This window comes from Python bivittatus, unplaced genomic scaffold (assembly GCF_059951505.1).
Source record: "Python bivittatus isolate LINGU-HERP-01145 unplaced genomic scaffold, Pbiv_v1 ctg000840_np1212, whole genome shotgun sequence".
NCBI classification, from domain to species: domain Eukaryota; kingdom Metazoa; phylum Chordata; class Lepidosauria; order Squamata; family Pythonidae; genus Python; species Python bivittatus.
Window position 1 is genome coordinate 12,877,023 of NW_028277113.1, and position 26,529 is coordinate 12,903,551.

At 35.4% G+C, this 26,529-nt stretch overlaps 1 protein-coding gene across 1 annotated transcript in view; it reads left to right on the forward strand.

The window, feature by feature from the left end:
- CDYL (chromodomain Y like) overlaps positions 1-26,529 on the forward strand; it is a 103,186-nt gene that overhangs the window by 73,223 nt on the left and 3,434 nt on the right. The window contains exons 3-6 of the mRNA XM_088130645.1: positions 15,150-15,403; positions 16,443-16,615; positions 17,839-18,049; positions 22,886-23,029. Of these exons, the coding sequence (XP_087986771.1) occupies positions 15,150-15,403; positions 16,443-16,615; positions 17,839-18,049; positions 22,886-23,029 (782 nt within the window). The remainder of the gene's footprint in view (positions 1-15,149; positions 15,404-16,442; positions 16,616-17,838; positions 18,050-22,885; positions 23,030-26,529) is intronic.

Consider the following 26,529-nt stretch of genomic DNA (forward strand, 5'->3'; position numbering starts at 1 on the left):
GCACATAAAGCTTGAATTGCACCTTTGTCAAGTCTTTAGTCCATAAATCTGCCCCATTGGTTTTTATTGGGTTAAAAGAATAAATAGCCTTAACATTGGACTCGTATAGTTTAGTTTCCATACTGACTCCTTCTACAAAGGGAAAGTTATTTCGTTTAGTGTTGAAGATACCTTTAGATATACCCAGAACTGCCAAGTGTTTATTGGTTTGGATAATTGAATTAAGGGGAAAAAATCAACTAAAAAGGCTTATATTTTGTGTTTGTGTGTGTGTGTGCATGAGAGAGAGAGAGAGAGAGTATATAAGTAACTATTGCTGTGTTATTTTAAAAAGTAGCAGCCTGCAAGTACCATATTAAAATAAAGATTCCTGTTGTCTCTCATCTAAGATAGAAAGCTTCTAAAGGTCAAATCTAAACCTATACTATTATGACCACAGATATTGGGATAATATTAGAGCAAGGCAGCTTTTTACATCATAAATGTTGGGCTGAATGCAAAGATTAACTTAGGCAACACTTACTGGCTGAAAGGGAACCTATTGGAAGTGTGTGGGAAATGAGGTGGGCCTTGCTGGATCATCATCTTTTAAGCTCTAGTTAAGTTACAACAACAAATTATAATTGTAAGGTAGAAAATCTGTATAGCACTGATATCAGTTGCCATCTACAGAGAAATGTATATATTATTTTCTAATCAGCTGTAAGTAATCTGTCATAGTATGGTTTTATATACTGGTTCCAAAATCTACAGTACCTGAGGTTTTTTTATTTCCTTCAGAGCAGTTTCATAGTTCTATACTTTTAGTAACAGAGAATTAACCTAGCTGCATTTATAATAATAAGGGACCACATTATATTATTTTTCTGTTGAATATTCAGTTTGCTTCCCCAACTTAGCTCTGGAATTTTGAGGGATTTTTCAACTAAAAATGCGGAAAAAGGAGCAAGGAAGAGTCTTGTTGTGTAAACTAAATCTGCATATATATTGTTTGATATAATCTATTGATCCTCTGAGAGATCAATGAAAGGGGGCTGTTGCTGAAAATGGTAGCCTCTGTTAGGTGCCCATTATCTTGTAACGTGTAGTAAACAAATACTCTTGGTTGAAGAATTGGAAGCAGGGAGACAGATAATGTACCTCTCTCACTTGCTCTGGCTCTCTTGCTGTGTGCGCTCTTTCTCTCTCTAATGAAACCATGATATCTGTTTTCAAAGCCATTTATTGTGGGAAAAAGGAGACTACACAACTGGGCTGGTTATTTACAACAGCAGCCCTGTGTCTGCTGTCATGTCTAACTCTACCCAAGAATCCATGTATTCAGCTTCTATTATTGTGCATAGTTTTAAATTTAAAATATAATTCTTTGTAATACCTGTACAAATTACTGTGTGGCAGCTTTTTTAATGAAAATCTCCCTGAGGTAGTATCTTTTTTTTTTAACCAATTCCTCTTTTTGTGCAACTTTCAGAAGCATATAGTCACATTCTGATACATCTCTCATAAATGAGTTTTTAATACATATTTTTGACCAGAGAAAAATAGATGCTAGCAGATTCCATGACTGCTTTCATCCATGCAACAACTGAGTCCATTTTGATGAATCTTATGGATCTGCTCTTGGAGTAATCTGCTGCAGTTTTCTGATTGCATTCTGCTAGGAAGTCCTTCTTCCCAGTTTCAAGATACTTTGCAGACCACATAGACTAATCTGTGAGTCCCATTTCTCCCATCTGATATATGTTGTCTCTTAAACTGGTACATTCAACCTTCCTTTGGAAAATACTTTTCAGGAAATTCTTCTGTGGGTGTTTCTACTAATCTCATTTAATACAATTATTATTGAAATCATGCACATGTTATTGTACTTGGATGCCTTGTTCACAGAAATTATAACAAATAAAATATGAAGGATTACAGATTTAACATTTTGATGAATAAATAAGAGTCAATCTTCAAATCAAATCTTTATTAAGGACATAGACCAGCATGAGGAGGGTGGGTACAGTCAACTAAAAAGCATAAATGATACATCAGAGGTTTTTTTTAAAAAAAAGTTTTGAAAAGCTAAAAGTTATAAAACAAAGTATATATAAAAAACAAAAATCTAAAGAAATCTAAAAGGATCTAAAAAGGGGGGAGTAAGAGCATTAGATGGATGTGGGGGAGCATAAAGGTTAGTATATGGCAGACTATCAAATTACAGAGCAAAGAGTCCATTGTGTAGTATGAAACTGTCCAAAACTGTATGAAATGGTTTCATCAACTTCGGTGCCTTGCATTTCTCTTTATGATGTTTGCCAGTAGCAACTGTCTTGCTAGAAACCAATTAGGATGCAATCCCAAGCATTTCATTAATACATTATTCTGCATCCTTTTTCTGAAAATAGTGTTAGTAAAGTCCAAACAGTGCATTATTAATACAATGTAAAACATAATTGATCATTTACTGCCAAATCTATCTATCTATCTATCTATCTATCTATCTATCTATCTATCTATCTATCTATCTATCTATTTCTCTCTCTCTCTCTCTCTCTCTCTCTCTCTTTCTTTCTTTCTTTCTCTCTTTCACCTGTGGTCTACCAGCTGTTTTCTGTCTGTGAAACTTAGACTGCAGTGCTATAAAGAATTCAGCTTAAAAATTGAAAGGCTTTTATCTGATTACGATATGGCATGATACATTATTTGGGAAGGAATCTGTATGCATTTAATTTCCATGTATATATGGAACTCTAAGAGTGTGCATGTGTTATTTATCATCAATCATCATTCCTTAAAATAACACATAATTATGTGATTCTATATTTTAGTTTTTCATTCAGAGACCCAATTTTTACCATTTGTGAATTAAGATATTTTCATATATTGGAGGGATATTGCCTATGTTTATATGAGCACAATCAGTTGAAATAATTTTACTATTTGTATTTGATATAATTCTTCTATATGGAACTAGATGATAATCACAATTTATAAAATAATTTATGAAAACCAAAATAAGTTCTATCAGTCTTGTTGTTTTTAATGATATAATACACATATCTACCTATCTTCTTGTTCAGGCTCATATTATTAACACAAAACTTTGGACAGAAAGTTAAAAAAAGATACTAATTTTGTGCTGAAGAAGATTGCTTCATTCAAGTAAACTTATTGACGGTAGCATTCTGCCTAATAAAGGCAGAGTTCAGCCAGAGGTGATACCAAGTTGGGAGGAAGGTACTTTGGCCAGATGACAATGGAGTCCTTTTTGTTTCCTTGCTTTGTTGGATGGCAAGGGAACTCTTCTTGTGTCTCATTCACTGGAGATTGAAGCATCCTATTTGTTGTTATTAATTAATAATTATTCATGGTTGTTACTGCTGTTACTATCACTTATGTTTACATACAGTTAACATTTTTATATAATGTATGCATGTTATTTTGTGCATGAAGATATTTGTGTAAGTTTTTATCCATGACTTACTCACTTTCATGACTCAGATTGCTTGGTTACACAATAATAAAATTGTGTTCTTTGATGGATGGCATGCCCAATTTTCCTTATTATATTTATCAGGATAGGTGTAGGACTTTGCTAGCTAGCTGGTTTTCCTATACTGCAGTGATATAGGTCCCCCTTTTTCAAAATACCCCATCACACATAATTTGTGAACAGAAAAGCTTCTTTGTGGGGAAGAAAGGTAGAATCGAATAGGACTGGTCAATATCTGTATATTAGCATACACACTATACCTAAATATAAAAAGAAATGTTGGTTGATAAAAGAACATGATGATGGTGATGATGATGAGTTTACTATTCTGTTACTTTACTAATTCCCATCTTAAGTGCCCGGCTGAAATGAACTGATTATGTGTTATAATGAATGTCTTTTCACTCAAGAAAATGACACTGATACAGGAAAATTGCACAAATAGTGACCTGTAATAGTCAGTATTACATGGCTGACCTTTTGTTAATTTCTTTTATTTATTATTGCATTCCAACTTTTCTTCGAAAATATTTCACTCTCTGCAAAATTATGTTTAATTTCATTCTTCTATTTTGGTCTTAATCTCTTTTTTTAACCTCCTCTTATGTCACTGCAAATGCTGTTTTAGCATTTGTAACTATGCATATTTCAGAGGGTTTGCTTTGAATTTCTAGTGTCCTCCTTTATCTGTTTTAGCATGTCCCTATGTTCTTCCCAGTTTCATTACTTCCTATTTTCTTGTAAGTAAAAAAAAACTACTACTGCCCTCTCATTTCCTGTTGATCTATCTAGCTATGTGGAATTGTTCTCAAGTTGCTCTTGATATTTTGCAGAAATTATTTTAATTGTCTTGTAAAGTTAGCTTGTCCTTCTTTTCCTGGCAAGAATTACCAGTTTTAGTGTAATCTAGTTACACTGTTTTGCACATCCAGTACAGCATAGATGCTTTCCACTTCCCATCTAATCCCGTTATGGCCACTTAAGTGTATTGTCGTATTTGTGATTTATTTATTCTGTTTTTCTTCAGTAGTTGAAATCTCTTCTAGATAGGTAGGTCCTGAGAAAGCAAATTACTTATTTACTTAGTTTGGCTAAAGGGGATATTTTGCCTCAGTCTTTTGATTGAGCTTTATATGTTGTTGTATACTTTTTGCTTGCTTGTTTTTGTTTGTGTGTAAATGGCTGTGTTTGCTTCCTGTGAAATCAGTATTTTATTTTCCTTTGTGGGAAATGAGTGTGACATCATCATTTGGCAATCACCCCCCTCCCCTGCACATACCTTTTTATTCTTAGGCAAATTATTATCTCAGAGACACACCAGTCTTGGTCTGAAAAATGGGTACTTTGTGATTGATTACATCTATCATGACATCCATTGTGAGTCCCCCCTCTTAAATCCCAAATGTGTCTACTGGCCCAAAAGGTTTGGAGGTCTTTGATGTTCGTAATAATCACATGTGTATTTAGTAAATACCATTATGCTGAAGTGCACACCATTTTTTTTAATGCACATATAGTTGACCATAAGTGTTCATTTTGTTAGTGTTCATTCTGGGAGAAAAAAAAGTAAATGTTTATTTTTACTAATTTAGATAACCTAAGCAACATATCTGTACACTCAAAGAGGTCCAGCATTACAGTATATTTGTACATTAGATATATGCATATACTTTGCCTACTGTTCAGACATCAAGCTTGCCACAGAGAGTTTTTAAGGAGCAGTTTTGCAGTTTTCCACTTGCATATGGGACAAGTACTGGGCTGGCAAGTATCTTTGCCAGCCCAGTGGCATGGCCAGAACACTGTCCCAGGGCACTTGGCAAACTATGATAGGAAGTTGTTGTAGTAATACTGTATTACTGCTTCCAGGCGGGATTCAAGGTGCTGGTTATGATCTATAGAGTCCTAAATGGAATAGAGCCTGGTTACTTGAAGGACTGCCTATCTCCTGTGGTATCAGCCAAGTTTGATCTGACAGAGTTGGTACATTCCAGACCTCTTCAATTAAACAATGTAATCTATTGGGATCCAAAAAGTGTGCCTCCTCTGTTATTGCACCTTCCTTCTGAAATAAGATTCCCCTTGATTTCCATAGGGTCCCACCCTGATGATGTTCCAGGAAGCCTTAAAGATCTGGCTGTTTTCTCAGGCCTTAGGCTAGGTTGGTTGGGGTCCCTGTCGGATAGTTTGTGGTGTGGGTCTGTCACAGGGTGTTTTGTTTTGGGGTTTTTTTTCCTTTTTTTTTTTTTTGAACCACCAATAACCAGATTGACCAGACAGTAGTCACAAAGCACTGGAAACTTGGACAGTTGGTTGGGTTTTTGTATCTCCCTTCAGTGGCTGGGGAGAGACTTTCGTTTTACAAAAGGAACATTACAAGTAAAAGAAAAAGGAATTGTAAATTGTAAATTATAAATGCCTACAGCTATTGTAGAAATGAATCTTAATAATAAAACTCCTTTCTATTTTAACTATTTCCATTTTAGGTTCTGCTTTCTATTTCTGTTCTGTCAAAGTCTTTACTTTTCCTTCATCTTTTCTTCTTGTTTGTTCCTGGCTGGGCTTCTTTACTCTTTTCTTCTTCCAAATCTTGGCTCCATCTGAGGGAAATGGCTAAAAGAACTTTTCCCTCATGCCAGTCTAAGAAAAGCGAAATATCAATAGAAGAGAGGGTTGATATGCTTCTCTGTCCCCAGTTTTCTCAGCTGCTGCCTCCCAAGGCCTTCCATGACCTGTGCACAGCCTCCGCCAGCCTTGCCAAGGCCTCCCCAGCTCGGATTGCTGTCACTAAGGGATGTGGTCACATGATGTCACACTTTACAACCGCATCACTTAGCAATGGCAATCCTGGTCCTAATTGCCATCATAACCTGAGGACTACCTGTAATTATTATATTGTACTTTCTATTTTGTCAGCCTCACTAGGTAGAACAGACCAAGAAATCAACTCCATAGGAAGGCTAAAACTACTTTTAATGAAATTGGCTGTAATAACATAATCTTCCAAGTCTGATTGCCTCCTCCCCCTGTTTATAATTCTGTGAATTAGGGAGGCGTCTGTTGAACCGCTTACAAACAGTATCTGCCTGTGTGGATTTAAAATATGTTTTACCCCTTGTCACTTTGGTAAGGAAGCTTGCATGTCTCCATCAAGATTATTTTCCTTACTTTTTAACTAACAGTTAGTTAGAACAACAACAACTAACAGGGTTTATTGTACACCACCCAAAGTCTATTCAGAATCAGCCAGTGCCTAAGTTGAATAAATTAAGTTAAATTAAATTATACTCATAAGGCAAGATTAAGAAATGTTCTTCTCTGTATGGAAAATATCTTCTGTTTTTTAGTGGGCTGTTCTCTACTTCATGCAAAATGTTATAGAAGAAAAGGAAAACTATATTCAAGTATCTTTTACTTGCAAAGGTTTTTATAGAAGAAGATACAGAACCTGTCTAATGCAGTTGTAGTACATTACCTGGTTACCTGGTTGCACTATTGATTTTTATGTAATTTTTATGATAATTATTGGATGCCTATCTATATAATTTGTAATTGTTTTAATGGTTTTAATTATTGAAATTGTTTGCTGCCCAGAGTCATTTGGATTGAGATGGGCGGCTATAGAAATTGCATAAATAAAATAAAATAAAATAAGTACTGTTTTCCTTCTGCTCTTGGTTCTTTGGATCCAACCCATGGCTTTTTGTCAATCATTTTTAAGTATACAGCTTCCATTATTTGGCTTGGGCTTTCACTGGAGCAGTTCTGCTCTTCATATAAGGAATAAATAAAAGGAAATACATTAACAAAACAAAATTGTAAAACAGAACACTGTTACGATGCTGGCAAAAGTAGAAAAGGATGGTGGAAAAGAGCATGGTTATGATCACCAGCTTATTGACGAGACTGCCATACTGGAACAGAAAAGGATAAAAGCTAATTCCTTGTGTCTATATAGTGTAGTTAAAACATTTTGGTCTAGAATAAGTGTGGAAGTTTATCTGTCCAACACAGATTGCTAATGATGAAACATTTGCACTTACAGTGTAATACCCATATTCTAGCAAATACATTAATGGTTTCCAATCTCCTAAATCACTGGTAACTAATATTCAATAATATCCATGTACTGAAATCATAAAACCTGAAAACCCCTAGAAAACATTGTTATTGTTTTTCTTACAGTTAGCTATAGTTTAAGCTAATTTGTAAAGGCTTTTTCTTTTGTTATAGGATATAAATACAAAAAACTAATATAAATTTTGCTATCCTTTTTTATAAGAAATGGCTTCTGCTTTGGGTAAAAAATATTTTAGGCAAGTTTGTTAGAGCTTATAAAAATAAATGTATCGTTCATATAGCTGTAATATTTCTCTTTTGCTTGTAAAAGATCCAGAGATTTTTCCTTGGCCCCTCCAGATAGGGCTAATTAAAATCTGGTCTGAAACCATTCTAAGTTGCAGCAAATCTGTACAGATAATAATGAGCTTGGTGGACAGGAATCAGAATGAATATAAGATAGCTTCTTATCTTTCTGTGCCAATCATTACAAATTGTCAATTTTAGGAAGTAGAGTGAGGCCCAAATATCATCATCATCATCAGTCATTATCTAGATTATTTAAAACTGTTTGGCTCTGTTTCTGTCACAATATGAAACTAACACATAAAAGAAAATGTTTCTGTGTTATATTAGTGCAAACTGTCCGTATAGATTATAATCATACCTTACACTGTGGCTCTCGACCCACCCCTTCCCCAAAACTTGCAAGTACCCATGCATTCAGAGGTTATTGGTTCCTTTGGCGGATTGATGGGTGGCTAACAAAAATTGTAGTGTGTATTCATACCAGGTACACTCACACAATTTTGCACAATACTATAGGTATCCTCCCCAAAAAATGTTTTAAGAAACCCCATTTAAAAAATAATAATAATAATGAAATCTCACAAGAGCTTGTATGAGAAGACAGATCTTGTATGACTTGGCTCTTGCAGATACCCAAATTAATATTTAAATTGTTAATATAACAAATAGCACCAGATAGCCAAATTGAGAACAAACAAATTAAAAAGTAAAAAATAAAAATTGGTATCATCTACTGAGCAGAAAAATCAGTTTGTTTATTGCATAAGGTTAGCTACTAATACTGTATATTTTAACTTAAGATTTGTAAGCCCCTTAACTAAGGTTATTTAAAATTAGTATATCTCTTACCAGCATCTTCAATGTTCTATATATACCTAGAATCATGATTTTGTAAGTTTCCTCATGGATAAAATTGTAGTAGAAGGTGATAAACAGTTGAGATTGAGAGGGGTGGGAATGGATCAGCATAAAATATTACATACAGATAGATGGTTATGATTTTGGAAATATCAGTAAATATGTATTTATTAGAAATATTGTTCAGATTTTGAACAATAAATAAAGATAATAAATTTGGGCATAAGCCAACAGAACATTCTTAATTATCATTGTTTTTGTTTCCTTGTTGAAGTCCTATGGAAGTCATAGAAAATAACTAGGCTTACTAATGGAATTGAGCTAAAATACTTGAGTCAAACACTCTAATAACTAAATAAAATAAAATTGTCAGTTCTTCATTATTAGATCATTATAGTCTCCATAAGCCATTAAGCATGGCATAACTAGTTTTTCTAAAAGTGTCTTTGGGGTAGAGGTATCTTTAGAATTGGATCTATTTTTATTTTTTTAAATTAACGGTACTCCTTTAAAATGATAGAAAAATGTAATTAAAATATTATTTGATTAAGTTAAAAATTGAAAAATGATATTCATTGTCAATAATAAAATAAGAAAGCAACCACACTTTTAATTCTTCATTAGATTTGTTTATGATTGAAATAATTTCATGTGACTGTGTTTTCTATTTCAATAATGTCATAGAAATATAATACAGAGATACAACTCAGTGTACGTTGTCATGATCCTCTTGGTCCTGGAAAACAAAGAGCAAAAAGTAGGTGAGGTACATATTTTATTAAATCAGTCCTTGAAAATAAAAATATATACATTTTTCAGGTATTCTGCAGCACTTGAAATTGTACAGTGTTTAGTTCTTTCCCCCATTTTATAATGAACTTGTTGTTACATATGCATGGAACCTGTGGTGATACCTTTTTAACCAGTGTCTCCTTTGCTGTTATGGAAATATTTAACTACATTCTGTAAGCACAGAGAACATGAATAGAGAGAAAGTAAAATTCAGCTCTCTGAACATACTTCTTAGCAAATCTAATAAATATTATATGTTATTTATTTTGTGTATTTCAAAATCTGTTAAGGTATTCTGTTACTTTCTGTGAAGATGAATGCATAGAGAACTTGTATTTTTACCGAAAACAGAAATACTTCAGATAACTGCTGGAGCTGTCCTCCCACCTTTTTCAGAATAGTAATAGATATGAACAAGAAATGCCACTGAAGAGTCAGAACTCAGCTGGTAGTAGCCATGGCCAAAATTTCCTGGCAGTGAAAACTGTATCTGCAGAATTAGGGAGGTTTGTTAGATGCATACTGCTAGAAGAAATTGTAGAATTTGGAGAAATCCCAAGCTCCTTATACATCTGTGGCTTATTTTCTGAAAAAAGAACGAGGGTGCTTAGTGGGAATGTAGTAAAGGCTATATCTTTAAAGGGATATGTTGTTCTTTAGTTAACTAATTACTTAAATATCCATTTTCAAAACTCTTAATGTGTTCCCATATTCATTCAAAACATTTCAAAGTATTTGATCAATATGGCAATGATGCAGAAGAAAGAAAACAGGCTGGACAATTTAAAAGAGCAAGATAAATTCACATGAAACACATTTCACCAATTGTAATGACAGTCATATTTAGAAATATATATTTACTGAGATCAAGTACTAAGAATATAAAATGCCTGAGAGTATTCTCATGAGCTCTCTGTACATTTCATGGTGGCATGTCACCACTATTGAAAGAACGATGTTAGATTATGTGGATTATCTGCGTGATCCAGCAGGATTACTTTTCTTAAAGTTCAAGTGCGACTCCCACATATTAATAGACATATTTTATATAATATATTCTTACTTTGTATTATCTGTTAAATCAAACAGTATACATATTTTCTATTGAATTATAGAAACAAATACACTACAGTTGTGTTATGGATAGTTGGAAAAGTCCAATTTCAACCAACAGGACTAATTTCATACTTATCAGATTATACATAAGTGCTTAGTATATGATGGTATCATTCCTGTTGTATTTCATGACTCATTGTACAAATTTCCAGAGTGTAATTCTTTCTTTGTTTTGTCAAGCTTTTGTGAAACTCTTATTTTAAATATATAATTTAAGTTAGTCCAATAATTTTTAAACTGATTATTCTCAAGTTACCAAATTACTTTTCTATCTTTATTCAGATAATGATTATATAATATTTTTTCCTCATATTTTCAGCACTGGCACATTTTCAGTGAAAAGTGTCAAAATATCATAAAATAGGGAAGTCTTAGATATAATTCTTTTAGCCAATTCTCTATATAAGTTACATTTCAGTAATTTCTCTGGCTAACTATAAAAATGAAAAATAAAATCTTTCTGACAATCTGAATTATTGTTACATGTATTTTTGTTAATTTTTAATTTCAGAATTATAGATAAATCTATTTTACCAGTTACTACTACTTAATTGGTTTTCTGCCTTATCTATATCCTGATGTGGGAAGTATAGATTGTATTAATTGCTGCTAAGAGTTTTGTGGAAAATTTTCAATTTTATCTTTCTGAACGAAATTACAATATCCTAAATCACATCCTAAAGCAGAGGCAATGAACCTGCTTCCCCATACGCCTTCTTTTGAAATCCTTACTTCAACTTCACTTGAGAAAAACCAACACTGTACTTTCCCACCATTTAAAGGCAACAAAAAAAAACTGTATACTTAGTTCCCCACCATTTTGAGGCCAAAAATAAATAAATAATGAAATAATGAACTTCCTATGGTAGGCAGAATAGAATTTCCCTGCAAAAACAGGGAAAGCCTTACTTAGCTCTACCAAGTTGTGCAATCATGAAAACATTATGAAAACATTAGCCTATCCTGGAAAAACAAAAGGGGGCGATGAAGAAACTCAACCTCTTTCATTTAAGGGGGAGGGAGAGGCAAATTCTTTCAGACTTTCAAGATTGTTATCGAACCCTGTTAGAATTGAGTTCCAGTAGTACTTGACGGGCCTGTTTCCTGACCTGACCTATCTCAAAAGGCTAACACGTGACTCCACTAACATTTAACCACCCATGTAGATCCTTTTTTTTTTATAATAACTTTATTAAATTTTTAAAAACAAAGATAAAATCTAACAAAAACTAATAATCAAGAAAAAGAATAGAAAAAAGAAAAAATAGAGAATAAGAAAGAAAACAGAGTGCAGAAAGAAAAGAAACAAATACAAAAGAAAGAATGACTTCTGACTTCTTTTATAGCAGATATAAGTAAAACTTTTATAGCAGATATAAGTAAAACTCTTCCTCTAAGTTTATAATATAAAATCCATTTTTTCTGTTGTCTACTAGTATTACTAATCATCAAATCCATATATAATGATTTCATTTTTTTTCTATTTCACGCAAAAAGTCCAAAAAGGGCTTCCAATTAGCATTAAAATTAGTCAACATCTTTTCTCTAATCAAAGTTGTGAATTTTGCCATCTCAGCCAGCTCCATCAACTTTACCATCCATTCTTCCATTGTAGGTAATGTTGAGTCCTTTTTTTTTTTTTTATCCGCACTCAGTCGTTACCGACTCTGCGGTGACTGCCTGGACGAGACCTTGCAGTTTTCAAGACAAAGTGTTTTTTCAGAAGTGGTTTGCCAGTGCCTCCTTCCTAGAACAGAGCCCAGCTGGTGAGCGCAGGAGGCGGGGTTTCCGTTGCTTCTTTGGGCGTGCACGACTTCCGCACTACCGGCAACTGCTCCTGACTCCTTTTGCAAGGCACCGCCAGCATTTTTCCTCTCACCAGAGTGAGAGTACCCATTTATCTACTCATGTAAGTTTTCGATCTGTTGGGTTGACAGGAGCTGGGGGAGGAAGCAGGAGCTCACCCTGCTGCGCGAAAGCTGGGCTCGAACCGCTGAAGTGTCGACCATTTCTGGCCGGCAACTTTCAGTGTCACTAAGCCGCTGCGCCACCGCGTCCCCCGTTGAGTCCTTCTACCTTTGAGCAAATAAAAGTCTTGCTGCAGTTATCATGTATAAAAACAAAATTCCATGAGATTTTTCCAATTGTTTGTTCATCAACCCCAAAAGAAACATATCCGGTTTTGATTGGATATTGGTCTCTAAAATGTTCTGAATTAATATATGTATTTGAGTCCAAAATTCTTTAGCTTTTTTACATGTCCACCAAAGATTATAAAAAGTCCCCTCTTGTTCACATTTCCAACATATATTTGAAGACCCTTTATACATTTTTGACAATCTTTCCTGTGACAAATACCATCGATATTTACGTAGATCCTTTCCCTAAGTTTAAACATTGTCTCTAGAAAATAGCTACTTTTCAGTATTTGATAGAACAACTTGGATCTAAAACTGCTGTCCTTTGGTTGTTTGACATCTTCTTCTAGGACTGAATTGTGAAATCTGCTCCTCTGACAAATGGTTTTGCAAGCAAATCAAATGCTGGTTTAAACTTGCCAGTCTGTACTTCTGTTCTTCCAATTCTTTGATTTGCTTTTTCCTTGAGCTGTTAACCAGGTTCCCAATTGCAATGTGGTCTGAGATGGAACAGATTGTTCTGTTTTCATCTCAGGCATTGCCCTGTAGACTGCTTATCTGACTAAAAAAGAAGCAAGAAGAAGTGGGGAAGGGCAAGATTAACAAGTCTTAATAATTATTGAATATATTGTTGTAATAATTGTCTGATTACTTGGGAAGGCGGGATCACAGTGTAGCTTTCAGCTACACTTTGAATCTTTTGTTTTGTTTTGTTGAATCTGCAAATTGTCTTTTAAAGTAAATTTTAAAAAATAGATTACAAAATAGCACCAACACTATTTCATAAATAGTCAGCCATAAAATATGAAAAGTTCATAGATGACAAGACAAAATTTCCAGTCCCAGTGGCATATTTGTATATATATAGCGTTGCATATTAATAAAAATAATTTTGGGGGTGTGGGAAAGAGAAAAAATATATTTATAATAGACATAAATCTATTGCAGAAAGATATAGAAATGAATGTGCTAAATTTAAGTGTGTGGCTGTGTGTGTGTGTGTGTGTGTCACATGCTAGCAAAATAATAGGATCATCCAACCCATCCAACCCTTAGGAAAATGGGAATCCCAGAACATCTCATTGACCTCATGTGAAACCTGTATACAGAACAGCAAGCCACAGTCCAGATGGAACACAGTGAAACAGACTGACTGCAGGTTGGCATAGGAGTGAGACAAGGCTTATATTTTTTCAGTATTTATTCAACCTCTATGCTGAATATATACTGAGGAAGGCTGAGCTGGAACAGCAGCCTAGTCTTAAAATTGGAGAAAGAAACATCAAGAACCTGTTCTATGTTGATGGCATTATGCTGAAAGCTGAAAATGCAAATCATCTGCTTGCTCTAGTAATGAAAATCAAGGAGCACAGTGAAAAAAAAAGAACTACAAGACCAAACTATGGATAGCCGGTACAGCAAACAGCCTTAGAATTGACAGTGAAGAATGAAGACAGTGAAGAGTGAAGACAGTGGTGAATAGCTTCTGCCTTTTAGGATTGACTATCAACAGTAAAGGTACCAACAGTCAAGAAATATGCCACAGACTAGCACTTGGCAGGATAGCTATGAAGGCCTTGGAAAAGATATTCAGTTATTGTGGTGTGTCTGTCCTTAAAGATCAAAACAGGGCAAGCAGTGGTTTTTCACTGACTCTCTATGAATGTGAAAGTTGAAGAAGCAGGATGGAAATATTACTGATGCTTTTGAACTTTGGTGTTGGAAAAGACTCCTGAGAATAATATGGATAGTCAAGAAAACCAACAAATGGATCATAAAACAAATTAATGTAGAGTTGTCACTTGAGACAGAAATGACCAGATTCAAATTATCATATTTTGAACACATGTAAAGACCCAATTCCCTTGAGACGACCATAATGTTGGGAAAGGTAGAAGAGGACAACCGGTAACAAGGTATATGGACTTGATTACAGTAGAGATGGGTGCACCATTGGGAGACCTGAAGGACCAGGTTGGCGACAGATCACTAAGAGTTAACACTGATTTCATGGCACATAATCAAGTGTGTACACATATGTACTTTTTTACATTTTTTGTGTGTGCATACATGTACTTTTTTACATTTTGCCATATCGGCAATGAAATAAAGATTTTTCTAAGAATTCAGTGTTGATTATCTGTCTTTTAATATTCCCCCTGTTATCCATGGAGATTTAATCACCTCCTCCCCACACACATACATATTCTGTAGGCCCTGAAGCAATTGCATTTCAGATATTACACTTTTTTTATAGGCTTTCATTAAGGCAGCCAGTATTTACTCCTGTTATGCTTTGCTATAGTATTTTGGTATTACCATGTTTTCCATGATAATAAGAATTTGTTGTGCTTCATGAATAAAGCTGATGTCTAAAAATACTGTAACCCTTTTCACAGGAACATCTACCTTTATAGAAGCTTTGGCAACCAATGGTACCAACATACAGACATCAGTAACAGGAGTAGCGGCCAACAAACGAAGATTTATTGATGAAAGGAGAGACCAGCCTTTTGATAAAAGGCTACGATTCAGTGTGCGGCAAACTGAAAGTGCTTACCGATACAGAGACATTGTTGTCAGAAAACAAGATGGATTCACACATATTTTATTATCCACCAAGTCATCAGAGAACAATTCATTAAATCCAGAGGTTAGAGCTGTTTGATTACTTCTGCTTTTTAGCCTGGGGAGAGGGGGGGAGAAATTCCTGCTATCCCAAGAACTTCCTATAGAAATTAAAAGTTAACCAGCACATCAATGGCAAAACATTAGTAAATGCGGGTATAGAGTTTAGTGTTGGGGGTAAGGGTGGAGATTCCTTTTCAGGAAAATTAGAATGATGATAGGGAGAGATCAGAGTTGCCCCATTGTAGAACTTGTGTCTTACAGGAAAGTCCAGGAAGGCCCTGAAGAAACAATTCTGCCTCCAACCTCATAGGTCGCTGTCACTCTGTTTCACCACTGTAGAGCTTGGTGGATTCAGTATAAGGCATCTTCCTATGTTCCATGGTGGTCTCCCATACATTTTCAGGAAAGAAAGGGCAGCAAAGAAAATGTGAATTGGTGAGATTTATGAAGAGGATAAGAAAATGTAGCAAAGGTCATAAGATGGGAGTTTATAGAAGATAAAGTTATAAAGAGTGCCACAGGACATTATTTCATTATTACTAACAATTATATTAGTTTCCAAGCCTAAAGTTCTATATATTTAAGCATTCAGGTTAATGGAAATTAAAAGCTATTTGACAGGGATGCAAATATGAAACTTCAACTTACCTTAAACTATTTATTGGTGTTGCCTACATACCATTTTTCTGTATTTTGGTAATTTGTAAACTACCATATTTATGAAGAATTAAGGTTTTCGGTCTAATTTTATAGTGAATTTAGGTATTCATAAACGTCAGTCTTATCTCTTGAGAATAAATCCCACTGAACTTGGTAAAACTTAATTCTATACACAAGTTCATACTAGTAATGCTCACATTTTTAAAACATTTTTCTATTGTTATTTGTTTTTTATTAAAAAAAAAAATTAAGTTTTAGACTTTGTCCTAAATTTAGATTTTGCTGAATTAGATATATATGCCACCTGCTGTTCACATTACAGAAATACTTGGTGAATGAAAAGCTTTTCAAAAGCAATATTCTATATCCTTTTTTCATGTGTTTCATACATCTCATTCCAGGTAATGAAAGAAGTCCAGAGTGCGCTGAACACAGCAGCAGTTGATGACAGTAAACTTGTACTTCTTAGCGCAGTTGGCAGTGTTTTCTGTTGTGGCCTTGATTTCATTTATTTTATTCGACGTTTGACAGATGATAGAAAAAGGGAAAGTACTAAGATGGCAGATGCAATTAGGTTTGTAAAATTATTGTTCTAATTGTGCTTAACAAATCATGAGCTAAAACAGCCATTTAATCAAATAATCAAATACTCAGCTATTTGTGACATCAAAACTGCTGTTCCAATGATACTTGGATCTTTTTTTCACAGCCAGTAAATGGTTTAAATCAGAATATTTATTACTTTGGAGATTTGTAAAGGGTGTCTACTTTCAAACTGGGAAGAGTTACAGATCCTTTAGGTTAAGTATGCTTAAACAACATGCTTCCAAGGCAGTTTTTAAATTCAGAAGAATCTTATTGAATAGATTCAATTTCCAGCTTTTGTAAAAGTCTCATAGGAAACCAGATTACCCAGTAGGCAAAGGCTATATGGACTGAAAGTTTGGAAACCATATGTTATGTTAAAAGGTAAAAGAAAGCAAAGCATTGACCCTCCTATTCACACATTGAGGGTCTAATGCTTTGCTTTCTCAGCCTTACTCTTCCACTTTCTTGGAAAGGAAATTTGGATGGATGGTTTGTAACAAGCCACTATGTATTATTAGTGCCAAATGTGAGAAACTTTGTTAACAAATGACTGTATCAAAACCAGATCTTTATATCTAAAACAAAAATCAGTGTTGAAAACAAGCTTGTTGATGAAAAAACATGAAACAATTTTGTGCTCCTTGTTCAAGTGTTTTTATATGTTTTGTTTTTTAATAGTGAAATACAAAAAACGACAAGTCACTTGCTTTATTTCTTACTATTTATGCTCAGTGTAAAACATATTTTAGCAAGCTATTTCGTTCTAGAAGTACAGCTTGTTTTAGAGCCATAGCATTTTCTTTTTTTAAAAAAATATATTAATTTGCTTCTTGTGTAGGTCAGTTTTGTGATTGCACCCCTATTTTGATCATCCTAACAAATTCATAGAGAATGCTGTTTTAATAATAGAAAAAGACTACTTCATGGCAAAACTTGTTGGCTACAAAAATCGTTATCCACTTTCTACTTTAGAGCCTTGATAATTAAACTTGATAATTCAATCCTTCCTCTGGTTCTTCTCCAATAAAAGAGTGCTGTTACTGTATCTTGTGTTATACTTTTATAGGAAAATGTGGTTGTGCCTATCACATTTTCAAAGAAATCTTTATGAGCAATAATTACTAGAATAGTTTCAATTTTGAAATGGATTTGACTCAAGTATATTATTGCTAAAATATGAGCTGTAACTGTGTACTTACTTCATTTCAGGAATTTTGTAAATACTTTCATTCAGTTTAAAAAGCCCATCATTGTTGCAGTAAATGGCCCAGCTATTGGACTTGGAGCATCTATATTACCTCTGTGTGATGTTGTTTGGGCTAATGAGAAGGCTTGGTTTCAGACTCCATATACAACATTTGGGCAAAGTCCTGATGGATGTTCATCCCTCACATTCCCAAGAATAATGGGCCTGGCGTCTGTAAGTAATCTGTAAAATAAATATGTATTCTATGTATTTATAATGTTTAATGTCCCTATATTTTTCAGTATAATAGATTTGACATAATTCCTCTCAAAATGTTTGTTTGTGACATATAAAGAAATCTCATATGTATCCCTCCAAATTGACACACTTGGATGCATTAGTATCCCTAAAGTGGTGAAGCTTGAACCAAGCATAGAAAATTCTTTTCTTCTTCAAAAATGTCACATTTTGACTCCTCCTGTACAGAGAAAATATTTTGGGAGAAACCAGTGACTCTTCAGGATGAAAATGTTTCTGGCTCCTAAAGTATAGCCATGTGCTTTTGTGCTGTTGAGTTTGCACATTCAGGAAAACATTTTCAGTGGTGTGTGTGTGTGTGTGTCTGTCAGAGTCCACACACTCATTTCCCAAGTTCCGTAAATCCTCTGGACTCGAATTAGTTCCATTAAAGATTTCTTTATTGAGAGTAGTATACAGCTTCTATAGATTGTTGAGTCTAGCCATTCCCAGGCAAAAGCTTTCCTTTTAACCCCCTTCCCCCCTCCACTCTCTTTTCCCGCTTGAAATTCCTCACGCCTTTCTCCTGGTCTCACGGTTGCTTGACCTTGTTGGCACCTCTGCCAAGATAACGGTAGCACCTGGCTTGGGCATCTTCCTCCCCCTTCTCTCCTAACTTTGATGGCAGGAACAAGCAAGCGGGCCTCCAATTAACCATTCTAACATTTAACCCTGTCAACTATGCATCACTAGTCTACATTTAATTAAGCTTTGATTTCTAGCTTGCGCAGATCCTGACAGTGTCTGTGTATGTATGTGTATATGTACAGTATATGTATGTAAGTTGAGTTAAGAGCTGTTTTTACAGGGCCGAAGAAGAGATGTTGGATTTAATTTGGAAAAGATGCTTCAGAACATGGGGAAGCATAAAAATACAACACCTGTCTGCAACTCATTAAAGCAGTCATGCCTTTTTCTGGAGTCATGCAAATGTTGCAGGAAAGCTAATACCTATGAGCTTTCTTTCAACTTTTAGTCTGTCTTTTGCTCAAAGGACCATAGCAGCTTTGAGAGTGGTTTTGCCAAAACCCTGAAGAAAACACTTTGAAGTGTTAATAAAGCTGAGTTGATTATGTGCTTCATAATAAAATAGGTTTGGTGATGCCAAACTTCAGCTTCAATTCTAAGGAGATCAGTATGGCCCCGAGCCTAATGATATTCTAGAAGGCATTGAAAACCAAGCTGTTTCCCCAAGCCTTGAGTAGAGTGGTTGATGAGCCCCTGTAAGATTTTGTTCTGTTTGTATGGTTTTTCTTTTTCTGGACACGCATCCCTTTCTTATTTATATTATTGTTCTAGCTTTTTTAGAATATAAAGTAGCTGGAGTCATTGGACATTCTTTAAATCTATACAAATTAATAGTCTTTCAGTTGTAATGTATTTATCTCAAAATATTGTAGCCCATTAGAACCCACTATGCCTTAGAAGGTGAAATAAAATTGGGTAGGCAGCTGGATATCCCAGTGAGAAGCAAATCATAGGTTTCTCAAGTGCATCTGTACAGGCTGAACTAAAAATACATCATTTGTATGAAAGTTTCCTGATGTGTCAGATAGTATAAGTGACTACAGTGGGGCAAAAAAGTATTTAGTCAGCCACCAATTGTGCAAGTTCTCCCACTTAAAAAGATGAGAGAGGCCTGTAATTTTCATCATAGGTATACCTCAACTATGAGAGACAAAATGGGGGAAAAAATCCAGAAAATCACATTGTCTGATTTTTAAATAATTTATTTGCAAATCATGGTGGAAAATAAGTATTTGGTCAATATCAAAAGTTCATCTCAATACTTTGTTATATATCCTTTGTTGGCAGTGACAGAGGTCAAACGTTTTCTGTAAGTCTTCACAAGGTTTTCACACACTGTTGCTGGTATTTTGGCCCATTCCTCCATGCAGATCTCCTCTAGAGCAGTGATGTTCTGGGGCTGTCGCTGGGCAACACGGACTTTCAACTCCCTCCAAAGGTTTTCCATGGGGTTGAGATCTGGAGACTGGCTAGGCCACTCCAGGACCTTGAAATGCTTCTTACAAAGCCACTCCTTTGTTGCCTGGGCGGTGTGTTTGGGATCATTGTCATGCTGAAAGACCCAGCCACGTTTCATCTTCAATGCCCTTGCTGATGGAAGGAGGTGTTCACTCAAAATCTCACGATACATGGCCCCATTCATTCTTTCCTTTACACTGATCAGTCGTCCTGGTTCCTTTGCAGAAAAAACAGCCCCAAAGCATGATGTTTCCACCCCCATGCTTCACAGTAGGTATGGTGTTCTTTGGATGCAACTCAGCATTCTCTCTCCTCCAAACACAATGAGTTGAGTTTAGACCAAAACATTCTACTTTGGTTTCATCTGACCATATGACATTCTCCCAATCCTCTTCTGGATCATCCAAATGCTCTCTAGCAAACTTCAGACAGGCCCGGACATGTACTGGCTTAAGCAGGGGGACACATCTGGCACTGCAGGATTTGTGTTCCTGGCGGCATAGTGTGTTACTGATGGTAGCCTTTGTTACTTTGGTCCCAGCTCTCTGCAGGTCATTCACTAGGTCCCCCCGTGTGGTTCTGGGATTTTTGCTCACCGTTCTTGTGATCATTTTGACCCCAGGGGGTGAGATCTTGCATGGAGCCCCAGATCAAGGGAGATTATCAGTGGTCTTGTATGTCTTCCATTTTCTAATTATTGCTCCCACAGTTGATTTCTTCACACCAAGCTGCTTGCCTATTGCAGATTCAGTCTTCCGAGCCTGGTGCAGGTCTACAATTTTGTTTCTGGTGTCCTTCGACAGCTCTTTGGTCTTGGCCATAGTGGAGTTTGAAGTGTAACTGTTTGAGGTTCTGAACAGGTGTCTTTTATACTGATAACAAGGTCAAACAGGTGCCATTACTACAGGTAATGAGTGGAGGATAGAGGAGCCTCTTAAAGAAGTAGTTACAGGTCTGTGAGAGCCAGACATCTTGCTTGTTTGTAGGTGACCAAATACTTATTTTCCACCATGATTTGCAAATAAATTCTTTAAAAATCAGACAATGTGATTTTCTGGATTTTTTTCCCCATTTTGTCTCTCATAGTTGAAGTATACCTATGATGAAAATTACAGGCCTCTCTCATCTTTTTAAGTGGGAGAACTTGCACAATTGGTGGCTGACTAAATACTTTTTTGCCCCACTGTATGTACTATGTGAAGCTGGACTTTTGTGGACTAAACGGATAGTCTAATCTGCTTGCACTGCCCTATGTTACTTCCTATTAACAGGACAATTGTTTTTAATAGTTATTTCAGAGGGTCTATAACAGTAGAGCAACCAGTGATGGAAAAGTAGATGTTTCTAATATAAGGGTGCATAGTGAAAATTTTTGAAAATTTGGCACTCAGGTCCAGTTCTATTATACACATTCTGTTGCATTAGGAAATGTGAAACTAATGCTATCTTTCTTTAACAGCACTTTGTAGACATGTTTTTGAAAATGCTCCCCCCCACATCAACTGTTCTGTATGTGCTGTTTATTTGGTAAAAATGAACATTTCTTCCTTACGAAATGTAGTGGAATAAAAATGTTCAGATCATGACTAATAAAGTATGCAAAAGGTGTGGCCCATGACAAGTTCCAAAAGCATCCCCCCCCCCCATTTTTTGGTATTGCAGAATCAAGGGAACCTGAAGTTCTACAGAGGCTTGGTACCAATTTTGATACCTTAAAAACCTTGTAACTTCCCTCAGTGTAGTTGGTGAATTGAAATTGGTCATAAACTAACACCCACACAAACTGTTCTTTAAATTCATCAATATAAGAAATGGCTTGAAAATTGATAAGGGAATTATTTATTTCTAAAGAAGAGATGCTGGTTTGTGCATATTTCTGTGCCTTATTTATAAAGGTATATAAAATAGATGTCTTTTTTGCATAGGTGAGCTACAACAGTGTCAAATAGCTTCCTTGTTTATGTTTTGGTTTGGACTCCCACATGATCAACTTACATTGGAAGAAAGCTTGTACTTATGTTAGACCTCACACAACTATTTTATTTGTTTTATCTTATTTTCCATCTAAAAACAGTAAGGAGTTTTATTAATATTTTTGAGATTTTTTGGTGGCAGTCCAAAGGCCATTTGGTGGCATAGTTGGGGAAGAGACTCCAAAGGTCACAAAAATGACTGACAGAACTTACATGTGGTCTGTAGATTGCCATGTCCTGATTTCATAATCTGCTTCCCCTACAAAGTTTCTCTATACCAAGCCCTGTCAACTTCCTTCAAGATATATTGCTAAAAGCTTCAGCAATCAAGTCAAGGCAATTAAAATTGTTGACTTTAGAGTTAATGACATACTTTGCTATGGTTTGTTCTGTTTTTTGCAATAAGGAATATAAAGGTGGTCTTTTCTTTTAATACTAACTAGTTTTTTTCTTTATATCATGTAAGGATCTAGATTCAACATTTTGGCCATAGATTTTTTTTAAAAAAAACAGTCAGTTAAGATGAGCAATCATTGGCAATTCTTTAATTAGTTGATAGAACTACAGTGTATGCCTTGGATCATAAACACACTGAAATTCAATTAAATGCCGTAATTTATGTAGGGCTAGAGTTTGACACTGAATTATTGTGTTGTTTTCAGTATTTTGGTTTGTTTCAGTTGAGTACATAAACAAAAAGTAATGTAATTTAGTTAATTGTTCCAAGTAGAAGCATTTTTATAAGCCATAATATTTATATTCAGAATATTTTTATACCTTATTACAACTTACAAATAATTTCTATCTTTCTCAGGCAAATGAAATGTTATTTAGTGGAAGGAAGCTGACTGCACAAGAAGCATGTTCAAAAGGACTGGTGTCTCAAGTATTCTGGCCGGGAACATTCACACAGGAAGTTATGGTTCGAATTAAGGAACTTGTCACATGCAATTCAGTTGTAAGTTGCTTGCTTCTTTCAATGAAATTTTAATACTCAGACTGTTATAATGATTAAATTACCAGTTCACAGAGTAAATTTAGCCTAAATCCATTTTGACCTTGCCCTCCAAAATTATGGAAAGGACTTTCACCATTCTGGATATACATGGGCAGATAGGATTTCCACCAACCATCCCAGTTAACTCTGAATCAAAAAGCTGCCACCTTATTCTCTCTCCTTTTACCTTGCATGAAAAAGACACTCGAATGCAGGTTGTAAGATTTCACAGAGAGAAGGAAATGACTTGTGTATGAATTCTGTAAATAGGTTCCCAATATCCAGTAGGGCATTATCAGTAACTGTAATGCAGCTCATAATTTGTTGTTTAATGCATAAATCTAGAAAATTGATTTTAAGTGTTTAAAATAAGAATGCACTCTAAAAAAACCTCAGTTGTTTTGACTGTACTAGTATGAATATCTGATTCAAAACCATGGATAGGAAGAGGCATGAGAACTGTCTCTTGCCTTGATACCTGAACAGCTTAGTTCCACCGCATTACTCTGTATATACGCTGTTTAATTTAGAATTTCTTCCTGTATAATGCTTACTTACCAAATAAAGAATATGTTTGCATTTAATTATCCTGCTTATGCAGAGGGTAAAATTTGTAATATGCTGAAACCCAATCACCATTATAAAACAATTCGTTGTTGCTGCATTAGATATGATGCGCTCATCCACCTGCATTCTAGTAGTGCAGACCAGTCTAGAAGTGGGACCAGTAAGCATTTTGCAGTCCATTGAAAGTATTTTAAGTGTGCTTTCAACTGTATTCTGCAAATCTATTTGGATGGCCTTTCTGGAATAGTTCCACAGTGTGTACAGTGGTGAGATTTGCAGTAGAGTATGGATTCCAGCTTTAACCTGTTTAACGTCTAGTCTTGCTTTAGTACCCATTATTATTAGCAAAAGATGCTTATATAACCAAACCAAAGACAGCTGGGTAGCTTCAATGAAGGATGGCAAATACTAGCTTCCACATCGCAGCTCTTATATTCACCCCAGCCTTAATTACAGTTGGGGATGTTAATGTTTCTTGACTAAGATTTCTTGCAGCAGTTAAAACCGATTTGCATGTCTATGCATGCACATACACATTTTTAGCACAACATCTATGTTAATTGCAGTCCCACCACAGCCTATTAGAGGGATTGAGGCAGTTTATCTTTCTGAGATAATATCTGCACTTTACTGTCTGTGCCTTGTGGTTTTAAAATGTTAATTTCAGGAAAATATGTAAAAGTCAATTGTATGCTAAACTGGATATATACTACTTATACATTAAATGTCTGTTCATTTTTATCCTTAACAGCCCTTTCCACATTTATCTGTAATCAAAGGAATTGTGTAATAGAGCACTGATATGGGGGAACATAGATGCAATCAAACCACAAGGGAGAGCAACATGTTGAAATAGCACTTCAGATGTGCAAAAAGTGCAACTTAGCATCAGAATTCAGATGACAGAATTCATCCAGGATCCATTCAAGTGGCAATATAATGCCTTTTGCTGTTCCGGAAAATTGTTGAATAAGATAGTGTTCTGGAACACTTCATGCTGCCCTAAATCATGAAGATCTGTTTACATTTCTTTCATTTAACATTTAGTAAACAAAGCTAAAATAAAATTATTCCATATTATCTTGATGTGTACTACATAAATCTCTAAAAAGTTTTTGTTTTGCTTTTTCATTAGCCCAAAGTAGTTGAACTGAGATATTTGATAAGGGAAGAAAAATTCAGTGAAGGGCACTAATAAGAAAATCCTATTTCATGCAGCAAATCAGAACTTGCAATAAATTCAAAAACTGCCTGCACGAATAGAAGAGAGGAAACAGACTTTTTCATTTGTTTTCTTTATCCGTGGATTTACATTCTCTTCCCTTGAAACCAAAGGAATTTATTTGATTTGCACCAGTTCCAAGTCTGGAATAGATCAGCTACTAGTTTGGTGACTTTCTGGGGGCCAGGAAGGCTGTTGAACCAGTGGAACCATTGTCTTTCTGGCTTCCTTCTACACGCCTTCCCTTCTTTTCTTCCTCTGAGTGGGAAATCTCTCTTTTACTTTTGAAGGGCAGACTGGAAGATGGCCTCTGAGACCACTGGATTGCAGCCTTAATGTTTATTGTATTGTCGAAGGCTTTCGCGGCCGGCATACGATGGCTGTTGTGGGTCTTCCGGGCTGTGTGGCCGTGGTCTTGGGCCACGTTAGGAAACAAGACTTCAAGACCACGGCCACACAGCCCGGAAGACCCACAACAGCCATTAATGTTTATTATTTAAAGGTTTATTTGTGAAATTGCTATTGAAGGCACTGAAAATTGTTGACATCTTAATTTTAGCATGTCTAAAGAGCTGTGCTTATAAATATATGTCCTTTCAAAATATAGCCAGCCTGTCAGTTAGTGCCACTTTGACTTTTATTTGACTAGTATTGTTTCCATTCCTGTTGCCCAGTTCAATTTATACTACGAATTCATACTGTTGCTAATTGTATGAAGCAAAGCATTTATAATGCATACTTTTTCTGCCAAAAAAAGTTGGGTTTTTTGTTAATCTACCACAGCTAGTACTAATTTTAATACAAATTAGTTTTATCCAAATAAAGTTGATTGAAGACAGGAAGAACTTCAATAATCTAGCATGGAAAAATAAAGCATTGCTGAAGGGAAGGCGAAATTTAAAGTTGATGATATGTCTTTTTTTGGGGGGCGGGGGGTCTGTTTTTCCTTTCTTGGCTGTTTAGGCAGCCTGTATTTTCAAAAGTTGTTTATCCCAGTGTTTTCCAGAAGAGTATTTGCAAGTCTTTTCCTGACTTTCCGTTCAGAGTCCCAACAGGTGAATGTAGAGGACTTGATTCTCTAATCTGGGCCACATTGGAGAAGGAGGAATTCCTCTCCTGGCTTTACAAATGTGGTCACTAGAACTCATCTATGTCTATATGCATGTTATTCAATTTTTAAAAAAATTAATAACACAAAAAAAGAGTTTAAGGGAATGCTTATCAAATTTGCAGATGATACAAAATTGGGTAAGATAACTAATATAGAAGGCAGAGATTTATTCAGAATGGTCTTCATAGGATAGAAAAATGGGCTGAAAGGAACATAATAGCATTTTACAGAAACAAATGTGATATTCTTAATTTAGTTAACAAAAATACCTTCTCAGGAATGGAGCTTTTGAAAAAGATTTTGCAATAATAGTTAATTGCAGAGAGAGCCAGTTTGGTGTAGGGGTTAAGGCACCAGGCTAAAAATTGGGAGACTGTGACTTCTACTCCCGCCTTAGGCACAAAGCCAGCTAGGTGATCTTGGACCAGTCACTCTCCTCAGCCCTAAGAAGTAGGCAGTGGCAAACCACTTCCAAAAAACCTTGCCAAGAAAACTGCAGGGACTTGTCCAGGTAGTTGCCGTGAGTCAGCACTGACTTGAAGGCACCACCCCAAAACAGTT